At 42.6% G+C, this 12,087-nt stretch overlaps 1 protein-coding gene across 5 annotated transcripts in view; it reads right to left on the bottom strand.

The window, feature by feature from the left end:
- LOC147373749 (solute carrier family 23 member 2-like) overlaps positions 1–12,087 on the bottom strand; it is a 68,075-nt gene that overhangs the window by 31,417 nt on the left and 24,571 nt on the right. For all 5 annotated transcript variants that reach the window (XM_086395480.1, XM_086395479.1, XM_086395482.1 and 2 more), the window contains one exon: positions 2,356–2,515. In XM_086395480.1, the coding sequence (XP_086251606.1) occupies positions 2,356–2,515 (160 nt within the window). The remainder of the gene's footprint in view (positions 1–2,355; positions 2,516–12,087) is intronic.

Here is a 12,087-nt window from a genome sequence, read left to right as displayed (position 1 = left end):
TGTGTCTCCTCTGTATTCCCTCTTCCTTCGTCTGTCACGTTCTGAGGATGTGACCCTTACTGCAGCCATGAGGCTGCTGAACTCGGACTGGGTGGGATGCTGGATGGACCCTGGCTTCACTAAGGCTTGTCAGCTAGACTCCCAGGGATATCTACTAACAGACTCTGCTCTAGGTCCATAGCCCTGAATTTTGGAAGCCTTTGGTCCAGTCCTAGTGAGCCTGGGGGAGGCACACTAAGACAATAAGTGAGGGCTAGAGTAATGCCTGAGCAAACTACCTTGTACTAGAAGGACTGGAAAAGGTCAGTTTTCATTTCAATCCCAAAGAAGGGCAATGCCAAAGAATGTTCAAACCACCCTACAATTACACTCATTTTACATGCTAGCAAGATAATGCTCAAAATCCTTCAAGTCAGGCTTCAGCAGTGCATGAACCGTGAACTTCCAGATGTTCAAGCTGGATTTAGAAAAGGCATAGGAACCAGAGATCATATTGCCAATATTAGATGGGTCATAGAAAAAGCAAGGGAATTCCAGAAAAACATCTTACTTCTGCTTCATTGACTACACTAGAACTTTTGTGGAAAATTCTTCAAGGGATGGGAATACCAGACCACCTTACCTGCCTCCTGAGAAACCTTTACGCAAGTCAAGAAGTAACTGTTAGAACCGGACACAGAACAACGGACTGGTTCCAAATTGGGAAAGGAGTACGTCAAGGCTGTATACTGTCACCCTGCTTATTTAACTTACATGAAGAGCACATGTTGTGAAAAGCCAGGTTGGATGAAGCACAAATGGAATCAAGAGTGCCAGGAGAAAATTAATAACCTCAGATATGCAGATGACACCACACTTACGGTAGAAAGTGAAGAGAAACTAAAGAGCCTTTTGATGAAAGTGAAAGAGGAGAGTGAAAAAGCTGGCTTAAAACTCAACATTCAGAAAACTAAGATCATGGCATCTGGTCCCATCACTTCATGGGAAATAGATAGTGAGACAATGGAAACAGTGACAGACTTTATTTTCTTGGGTTCCCAAATAACTGCAGATGGTGACTGCAGCCATGAAATTAAAAGTTGCTTGCTCCTTGGAAGAAAAGCTATGACCAACCTAGACAGCATATTAAAAAGCACAGACATGACTTTGCCAACATAGGTCCATCTAGTCAAAGCTATGGTTTTTCCAGTGGTCATATATGAATGTAAGAGTTGGACCATAACGAAGGCTGAGAGTTGACGAACTAATGTCTTCGAACTGTGGTGTTGGAGAAGACTCTTGAGAGTCCCTTGGACTGCAAGGAGATCCAACCAGTCCATCCTAAAGGAAATCAACCCTGAATATTCTTGGGAAGGACTGATGCTGAAGCTGAAACTCCAATACTATGGCCACCTGATGCAAAGAACTGACTGATTTGAAAAGACCTTGATGTTGGGAAAGATTGAAGGCGGGAAGAGAAGGGGATGACAGAGGATGAGATGGTTGGATGGGATCACTGACTCAATGGACATGAGTTTGAGTCAACTCTGGGAGTTGGTGATGGATAGGGAGGCCTGGCATGCTGCAGTCCATGGGGTAACAAAGTGTCAGTCATGACGGTGCGACGGAACAACAAGAAGAACCCCACACCATATAGTGTTTGTGTAACTCTGCCCCTGCTTCAGAGGAGGGGCGCCTTTGAGCCGCTCCAGGCTTACATATTTAAGGTCAGTCTGGGAGGGAGATGATTGGACTTTCTAGAAATCTCAGGCGACCTTCCCTCTCATATATTATTCCACCCATGAGCCATGCTTGACACCTCACCTCTGAAGCCAGGTGAGGATGTTAGAGTCTGGAAGCTATGAGGCCTACTGTCCCTGAGGGTGTGGCTGGGCTTTCTGCTGACAATCCTGTGTCCTGGCTTCCTAATCTATCATTTAGATAAGCCAACCTGGAGCATGGGCTTCCTGGTGACTCAGAGTGTAAAGAATCTGCCTGCAGTGCAGGAGATCAGGATTCCATCCCTAGGTTGGGAAGATTCCCTGGAGGAAGGCATGGCTACCCACTCCAGGATTCTTGCCTGGGGAATTCATGGAAAGAGGAGCCTGGTGGGCTACAGTCCAGGGGGTTGCAATGAATCAGACACAACTGAGCAACTAACACTCACTCAGCTCAACTTATCCTGGAGCATGGCCAAACTTTAAAGTCTGCTTCAATCCACCAGTTTCTTTCCCTGAATGACACAACTGAATTAAACAAGGACCAGTGTCTTAAAGTTTGGAGTCTTGCCTAGCAGTGAGCTGAGAAAATGAGTCAACTCCGAAGCCCCTTTTGAGGACCACCCCATTCCTCGCACCCCACCCCTCAACCCAATACCTCTCGGATCCTCTTCTGCCATTCCTCAGTGAATTCAGGTGAGCTGGTGTTCACCTGGCTGGCATTGAGTGTCCACGCGGGGCACTTCCAGGTGGGAAGAGACAGCATGGCCAGGGAGGGTCCCAAGAAAGCAAAGGTCCCTCCCTGGAGAATAGGCAGCCTGGAGGAAGGGAAAGGAGACAGTTACCCATTAGCCCCTTTAACACTGGCCTGTCACTGGCCCCAGCAGAGGCCTTTTCATCCCAAGTCCTCCCTTGGTTTCAGGGCAACATATGAGTCCTGCAGTTCTCAGTTATAGGGAACTCCTGCTGCTGCTGCTGCTGCTGCTGCTAAGTCGCTTCAGGTGTGTCCAACTCTGTGCTACCACATAGACGGCAGCCCACCAGGCTCCCCAGTCCCTGGGATTCTCCAGGCAAGGACACTGAAGTGGGTTGCCATTTCCTTCTCCAATGCATGAAAGGGAAATGTGAAAGTGAAGTCATTCAGTTGTGTCTGACTCTTTGCGACCCCATGGACTGCAGCCTACCAGGCTCCTCTGTCCATGGGATTTTCCAGGCAAGTGTACTGGAGTGAGGTGCCATTGCCTTCTCCGAGGGAACTCCTATCAATCTCCAAGTCAGATCCACAAACTGTGCCAAACTTTGGACAGGTAGGAGAGGTGGGGAGGATAAGACCAGCAGACCTGCGAGCCCAGGAGCAGAGAGTCACGTACTGGAAAATGATCTGGGGCAGCACAGAGCTCAGGGAACACGTTTGGTGGGTGCCACTGTCTTCCTCAGTCCCAGAGAAACTTCCCCAGACCCCAGGATCAAAGCACAGTTCACACACGTTAAGTTCCTCCACCGACAAGAGATGCACAGCCTAGAATCTGGGTGGCCAGATTCCTTTGCGCCTTCAAAAATGAAAGGCGATTCCAGACCTCTACCTCCAGATTCCTTTCTATCACATGGACTGAACATGCTTGAGGTCCATTATCAGGGCGTGTCCCCCACACAAGCCTTCCTTCTTCCTGGTCAGCATCTCACTCTGGCCTCTGTGAGAACTTCCAGCAGTGTCCATCTGACTTGTCTCCCTTCAAGGTGAACATAGCCTGATAAGTCAACCTCCAATAACCCTGTCTTACTCGAAGGTCAGAAGCTGTTAAGGCTGACTTAGTCTCCTCACCTGCATATTATAATAGAACTGGTGCGGAGGGAGAGTGGAACAGGATCTTAGCCTCTTGCTTGCATTTGTCATATATACCTTACCCAGTTTAGATACTTGTTCTTAACAATACTAGAAGACTACTTTTGAAATCAGAATTCCATGAAGATAGCTTAAAGTGTCTTCTTGAGAACGAACCCATTTTATTTAATGAAAACATAAAGTATACGTAAGAGTTTTACTGCCTAACTGGATTTTGTCCTGCCTGAACATAGGAACTAGCAAGGGCTGAGCATCAGCCTCAGATGAGTTCACGGGTGCACCCAGGCATGGAGAGAGTTTAGACCTCCAGGTGATTCTAACATCAGCCAGGGTTGAGAACAACTGATCTAGATTCATAAATCTAGACCCATCAGGCTCCAAAAGAGATTGGAATATATGGCACACACAGGGCAGGAAACATGGGTGATGGAATGGGTATGTATGAACGATTTTTTAGTTAAAAAAATTATGGTGGGGAGAGATAAATTAGGAATTTGGGATTAACATGTATACACTGTTATATATATAATAGGTAAACAACAAGGACCCTCAGTATAGCACAGGGAACTATAATCTATTTTATAATAATCTATAATGAAAGAGAATCTATATATAATATACATTTATATATATATGTGTATAACTGAGTCAGTTTGCTATATACTTGAAAGTAACACAACATTGTAAATTCAGTTCAGTCACTCAGCCATGTCTGACTCTGCGACTCCATGAATTGCAGCACGCCAGGCCTCCCTGTCCATCACCAACTCCCGGAGTTCACTCAGACTCACGTCCATCGAGTCAGTGATACCATCCAGCCATCTCATCCTCTGTCGTCCCCTTCTCCTCCTGCCCCCAATCCCTCCCAGCATCAGAGTCTTTTCCAATGAGTCAACTCTTCGCACAAGGTGGCCAAAGTACTGGAGTTTCAGCTTTACTTTCATTCCTTTCAAAGAAATCCCAGGGCTGATCTCCTTAAGAATGGACTGGTTCGATCTCTTTGCAGTCCAAGGGACTCTTAAGAGTCTTCTCCAACACCACAGTTCAAAAGCATCAATTGTTCGGCACTCAGCTTTCCTCACATTCCAACTCTCACATCCATACATGACCACTGGAAAAACCATAGGCTTGACAAGACAGACCTTTGTTGGCAAAGTAATGTCTCTGCTTTTGAATATGCTATCTAGGTTGGTCATAACTTTCCTACCAAGGAGTAAGTGTCTTTTAATTTCATGGCTGCAGTCACCATCTGCAGTGATTTTGGAGCCCAGAAAAATAAAGTCTGACACTGTTTCCACTGTTTCCCCATCTATTTCCCATGAAGTGATGGGACCGGATGCCATGATCTTCATTTTCTGAATGTTGAGCTTTAAGCCAACTTTTTCACTCTCCTCTTTCACTTTCATCAAGAGGCTTTTGAGTTTCTCCTCACTTTCTGCCATAAGGGTGGTGTCATCTGCATATCTGAGGTTATTGATATTTCTCCCGGCAATCTTGATTCCAGCTTGTATTTCTTCCAGTCCAGTGTTTCTCATGATGTACTCTGCATATAAGTTAAATAAATAGGGTGACAATATATAGCCTTGACGTACTCCTTTTCCTATTTGGAACCAGTCTATTCTTCCATGTCCAGTTCTAACTGCTGCTTCCTGACCTAAATACAGATTTCTCAAGAGGCAGGTCAGGTGGTCTGGTATTCCCATCTCTTTCAGAATTTTCCACAGTTTATTGTGATCCACACAGTCAAAGGCTTTGGCATAGTCAATAAAGCAGAAATAGATGTTTTTCTGGAACTCTCTTGCTTTTTCCATGATCCAGCAGATGTTGGCAATTTGATCTCTGATTCCTCTGCCTTTTCTAAAACCAGCTTGAACAACTGGAAGTTCACAGTTCACATATTGCTGAAGCCTGGCTTGGAGAATTTTGAGCATTACAATAACCTCAGATAACTTTTTCACTCTCCACTTTCACTTTCATCAAGAGGCTTTTTAGTTCCTCTTGTAAATTCCCATTGTAAATTAACTATACTTCAATTAAAAATTCATAGAAATTATGAAGCTAAGTATCTTGACAGAGAAGGGAAACACACTATATCATTGCAAAATCCCTTTTGAGCTTTTAAAATGAACATAGACACCTTTGCATATCATAGGTACAGACAGTATGTAATCCAAGATTTGTGTTTCAGTTTTTTGCTGTAATTCCATATGCACATTTCATTCATTCAACAAATATTTACTGAGGACTTGCTCTGTGGGAGGCACTGGTTGTCAAGTATTGGAAATGCCACAGTGAGTGAGACAAAACTCCCACTTATATTCTAGTTACATATTTCCTGTTTAGCCCTTGTACTAACAAACTAGTCATTTACAGTAACTCACTCTCAGGGATTCTTTAAACAGTTTACAGTTATACTTATAAACAATCCATCATTGCTATACCACCATGGCCTCAGCCATTTCAGTATTACTGGGTTCCTTGAGGGCAGAGAAGTCTAGTTTTCTCTTCTATCCCTCCAGCACCAAGGTTAGTATTACAAAATCTATCAACATTGGGTTTTCTCATTTCATTTTTTTAGTTTAATAGGCATATAATGAAATCCTGACAAAAGTGAATTTGCATTTCATTAAGTCACAAAAGATGTGATTTTTAATGTCTGTTTTTCCCTGTCTATAAACTGTTTTACTCATTACATAGAAATTAGACACTGCCAAAATATATTTAAAACAGTTTTACTGATGGTGAGATTTGTTTTCACTTAAAAAATATTTTCTGTTATTATATCCTTAACTTAGAACTTATTTAAGGGATATTTCAAAATTTTCAACTAGTTCAACATTTTTCTAACTCTGTTCATGTTATTTTTTTTTTCAAGATTATTACATGTAGTTGGGATAATGTACTAACATGATAGATGCACTTTTTACTTTTTTTTTTTTTTTTTGGCTGTACCTCTCAGCTTGCAGAATCTTAGTTCACCCACCAAGGGAACTTGCATCAAAAGCACCGAGTCCTCACCACTGAACAACCAGGGAATTCCCTCTACCTTTTTGAAACTACTAAATACATTTTATGTTCAAGAGCAAGATGAATTGTTTTCATTAATTTACTAGAGTGTATTCCTATGTCCTAAAAAAAATCCTCTTGATGAAAGTGAAAGAGGAGAGTGAAAAAGTTGGCTTAAAGCTCAACGTTCAGAAAACAAAGATCATGGCATTCGGTCCCATCACTTCATGGGAAATAGATGGGGAAACAGTGGAAACAGTGTCAGACTTTATTTGGGGGGGCTCCAAAATCACTGCAGATGGTGATTGCAGCCATGAAATTAAAAGACGCTTACTCCTTGGAAGGAAAGTTATGTCCAACCTAGATAGCATATTGAAAAGCAGAGACATTACTTTGCCAACAAAGGTCCGTCTAGTCAAGGCTATGGTTTTTCCAGTGGTCACGTATGGATGTGAGAGTTGGACTGTGAAGAAGGCTGAGTGCCGAAGAATTGATGCTTTTGAACTGTGGTGTTGGAGAAGACTCTTAGAGTCCCTTGGACTGCAAGAAGATCCAATCAGTCCATTCTAAAGGAGATCAGTCCTGGGTGTTATTTGGAAGGAATGATGGTAAAGCTGAAACTCCAGTACTTTGGCCACCTCATGCGAAGAGTTGACTCATTGGAAAAGACTCTGATGCTGGGAGGGACTGGGGGCAGGAGGAGAAGGGGACAACAGAGGATGAGATGGCTGGATGGCATCACCAAATTGATGGACGTGAGTTTGGGTGAACTCCGGAAGTTGGTGATGGACAGGGAGGCCTGGCGTGCTGCAATTCATGGGGCCGCAAAGAGTCGGACACGACTGAGCAACTGAACTGAACTGATTCCTATGTCCTACAGTTAGATTCACACAACATATCCATAAATTCTTCCTTCCCTCTCCTATACTCAGATCTTCCAATCCCATTTTCCATCCATTCCTGCCCCCTCCCCACCTTGTTTTATGAGCATTACCACCTTGCTCATAACTTCTTATTGATACTCTTTTGACAGAGATCTATGTATATTTCTTGCATTTCTACTAGTTTTTCTTTTATGTACTTTTCTTGGTACCTGTTTAAGATACATGCATTCAGTATCAGTACAAGGCTTTCATTGTTCTATATACATTTTACCTTTTATGATGACTTTTATGTGTATCTCAGAGCTGCTTTTAATTTCACAATTAATTTCATCTTATTTTAAAAATTTTACCTTGAATATGATTCACAATTATTATACATGTGCCTTCTAATTCTTTTGTGAACCACAGATATTGTTGATTTTTAAAATTCAACACTTTAGAAATAGAAGGGCCATTTGAAGCATATCCAACCTGGCCTTATCATTTTATAGATAACGGATCTGGAGCCCAAGGTCATAGAGTTAACCAGGATGTCTTGGGGTTTTTCACCATGGCGCTATAACACCAGTTAAGAGCATGGTATAGACCAAAGGCAAGTTTGAATACGACTTTGCCTTATCAGCTGTGTGACCAAGGCATGTTGCCCAACTTCTGTAAGCCTCAGTGTCCTCTTTGACAAAATATAGTAGTAATGTCCCAAGGAGTAACTGTGAAGATAAAATATATGTAAGTGATTAGCACAATGCCTGGGGAAGAGCTCAATGAATAGAATAATTTTCATTATTATTCCCCCTGAAATGTGTGGTTACTTCTGGAAAGGGTCACTCAGTCAGTTCAGTCACTCAATCATGTCAACTCTTTGTGACCCCATGGACTGCACCATGCCAGGCTTCCCTGTCCATCAGGGAAACTCCCGGAGCTTGCTCAAACTCATGTCCACTGAGTCAGTGATGCCATCCAACCATCTCATCCTCTGTCGTCTCCTTCTCCTGCCCTCAATCTTTCCCAGCATCAGGGTCTTTTCTAATGAGTCAGCTCTTTGGATCAGGTGCCCAAAATATTGGAGCTTCATCTCAAGCATCAGTCCTTCCAAAGAATATTCAGGGTTGATTTCCTTTAGGATGGACTGGTTTGACCTCCTTGCAGTCCAAGGGACTCTCAAGAGTCTTCTCCAACACCACAGTTCAAAGGCATTAGTTCTTCAACACTCAGCCTTCTTTATGGTCCAACTCTCACATCCATACATGACTACTGGAAAAACCATAGCTTTAACTAGACAGACTTTGTTGGCAAAGTCATGTCTCTGCTTTTTAATATGCTATCTAGATTGGTCATAACTTTTCTTCCAAGTAGCAAGCGTCTTTTAATTTCATGGCTGCAAGTCACCATCTGCAGAAAATAAAGTCTGCCACTGTTTCCACTGTTTTCCCATCTATTTGCCAGGAAGTGATGGAACCAGTTGACATGATCTTCGTTTTCTGAATGCTGAGCTTTAAGCCAGCTTTTTCACTCTCCTCTTTCACTTTCATCAAGAGGCTCTTTGGTTCCTCTTCACTTTCTACAATAGGGGAGGTGTCATCTGCATATCTGAGGTTATTGATATTTCTCCTGGCAATCTTGATTCCTGCTTGTGCTTCATCCAACCTGGCATTTCACATCATGTACTTTGCATACAAGTTAAATAAGCAGGGTGATAGTATACAGCCTTTGGGTATTCTTTTCCCAATTTGGAACCAGTCCATTGCTCCATATCCTGTTCTAACTGTTACTTATTGACCTGCATACATGTTTCTCAGGAGGCAGGTAAGGTGGTCTGTTCTTCCCATCTCTTGAAGAGTTTTCCACAGTTTGTTGTGATCCACACAGTCAAAGGCCTTAGTGTAGTCAATGAAGCAGAAGCAGATGTTTTTCTGAAATTCCCTTGCTTTCTCTACGATCCATCTAATATCGGCAATATGATCTCTGGTTCCTCTGCCTTTTCTAAATCCAGTTTGAACATCTGAAATTTCACGGTTCACATACTGTTGAAGCCTGGCTTCAGTCATGTGAGGACTTCCCTCATAGCTCCGTTGGTAAAGAATCCATCTGCAATGCAGGAGACCCTGGTTTGATTCCTGAGACAGGAAGATCTGCTGGAGAAGGGATAGACTACCTACTCCAATATTCTTGGGCTTCCCTTGTGGCTCAGCTGGTAAAAATCCACCTGCAATGCAGGAGACCTGGGTCTGATCCCTAGGTTGGGAAGATCCCCTGGAGAAGGGAAAGCCTACCCACTCCAGTATTGTGGCCTGGAGAATTCTATGGACTGTAATGGGGTTGCAAAGAGTTGGAAAAGGTCTGTATACCAAAACATTTTCTTAATGTTTCCTTAAATAACAGATGTTATAGTGTGGGCTTTTTGTTTTGTTTTGTTTTTAAAGCTGTTGTCTGGCATTCCCATTTCTTGGAGGTTGGTTCTCTAAGATGTGCTTCCTAAGACTCTCCCTGTCCATTCTCCCCTTCCCTTCAGTCTTTACTATCTCATCTGTATGCTCAAGTCTGAAGAACATTCCCCACCATTTTCCTTTACAACAACTTGCAAAATCTAGTCTCAGGAACGGTACTTAGAAATTTGATAGGATTGGTATTTTAAGTGGTCAAAGCCACAGATATGTGTCTGTGGGGGTACTATCAACATCTAAGCTTATATAGTGTTTTAAAGTTACACAGCATTTTCTCATCCTTATCTCAAGAGTATTGCAGGGTGTGTAGCACAATGCTGCTTTGTCTCTGTATGAGGAGGCTGATACTGGGGGAGGTGCCAGTGGCAGGGTTCAACTGGGAAATACAGAGCCCTGATCAGAAAATATGAGTCATGGGGCCAAATTGTGACCCAGTATGTTTGTTATAAGAACAATTGATAAGAGGACATGTGGTAAGAACAAACTTCTTAAACAGTTTATGGTAATGATTATGTAATTTTTCTCCTCTGTTTGTATATACGAATACTTCCATTTGGGCCCATAAAGTAGGAACAGCTAACCTTTCGGAAGTATTGGAAAGTTAAGTTTCAATCCTTCTCTCTGAGTTCTCATGCACTTCATAAAAATAGTATACATGACACTTGTTAGATGTTAAGGCAGGCTTTACTACAAGGAGGCTACTACAATGGGATTTTGTAATAGGGGAGAGAGATCAGGCTCAACTCCCAATATGACAAGGAAACGTGAGAATTCATAGCCAAGGAGGAGGGTGGGGTTCAGTGGATAGAATATTACTAAGAGGAAGCATCGTGGTAAGGAGAGGATTCAGGATGAAGTCAGGACAAGGTGATGAGACATCACCTGGGGATGATGGAGAATGAGGAACCCAATCAGAGAGTGAGGATGGATATTCTGGCTACAGGCATTGAGCAAGATTCTTGCTAAAATTTGACCTTGCAGAGACCAACATGGACACTCAAAAGTCAATCCTAGTTGAACAGTTGTTTATTGGATATAGCAGTAGGATGATCATAGTCAATCTTGTATGTTAGACATTATGACTAAATGGATCTCTTCCAGTTAAATAGACTCAGCACAACGTGGGCCTGTACAAAATTCTGCAGCAGAAGGGGGAAGGTTGCCTAAGACTCTGGAGTTCCTAAAACTACACTGGAATCTAGAAGGCAAGGGAACAGGGATTTTAAAATTCTGAAAAAAAAATTTTTTTTTCCAACCTAAAATTCTATAGCCAGCCAAGTTATCAATCAAGTATGAGAATAGGATCAAGATATTTTCCCATATGGAGAGTCTTACAAAATTTATCTCCCATGTGGTCTCTCAGTAAACTACTGTGTAATCATGTTCCACCAAGAAGAAGAGAAAGGCATGGGATCAAGAGATCTAGACTTGAAAACTGACATGAAGAGAATTGCCAGGATAAAGGGTAAAGAGGCATCTCAAGATGACACATCTAATATACACCAGACACACGTAGCGACTGTTCCAGACTACAGCAAGTCAGAGAGCCCTGATGCAATGAAATTATCAAGAAGAGATTTATACAACAGGCAGGGAGCTTATCGTTGAAATGAAAATAAACAGAAACTTTAAAATATTTTTTTAAAGATATTAATTTTAGAGAAAACACACAGGTTTCCCCAGTGGCTCAGTGGTAAAAAATCCGCCTGGCAAGACGGGAGCCATGGGTTCGATTCCTGGTTTGGGAATATCCCCTGGAAGGAAATGGCAACCCCCTCCAGTATTCTTGCCTGGGAAATCCCATGGACAGAGGAGCCCAGTGGGCTACAGTCCACGGGGTTTCAAAAGAGTCAGGCATTACTTAGAACTAAACAACAACATTATAATGTGAACACTCAATGTTGACCTATGCTGGGAGGATGTGATCATAGGAAGATGGAAAATGTGCTTATATGTGGTAGGAGTGAGGGGCTGTGAAAGAAAATGAAGTCAGTCATCCATATTGGCACTTCAGTCACTAGTGCATAAGACAGAAGTGTATTAATTAGAGACTCCGGGGGAAATAGCTAAATAATCAGCTTGGAGGGATGAGAGTGCTTGCCTCTGCCTAGAAGAAAGGGGAAGTGGATAGATCTCCTTCTCTGGTAGGAGAAGGCTGTTTGTCTGTCTTCTTTAAACCCATCACTACCTACTGCCTTGAGAGTGCCTTTGACAGC

The sequence above is a fragment of the Bos grunniens genome, chromosome 4, assembly GCF_055505025.1.
Source record: "Bos grunniens cultivar Pamir isolate PY7600 chromosome 4, Bosgru_T2T1.0, whole genome shotgun sequence".
Taxonomy (NCBI): domain Eukaryota; kingdom Metazoa; phylum Chordata; class Mammalia; order Artiodactyla; family Bovidae; genus Bos; species Bos grunniens.
The sequence above is the reverse complement of the archived record's forward strand: the minus strand, read 5'-3'. Positions and strand labels throughout refer to the sequence as shown.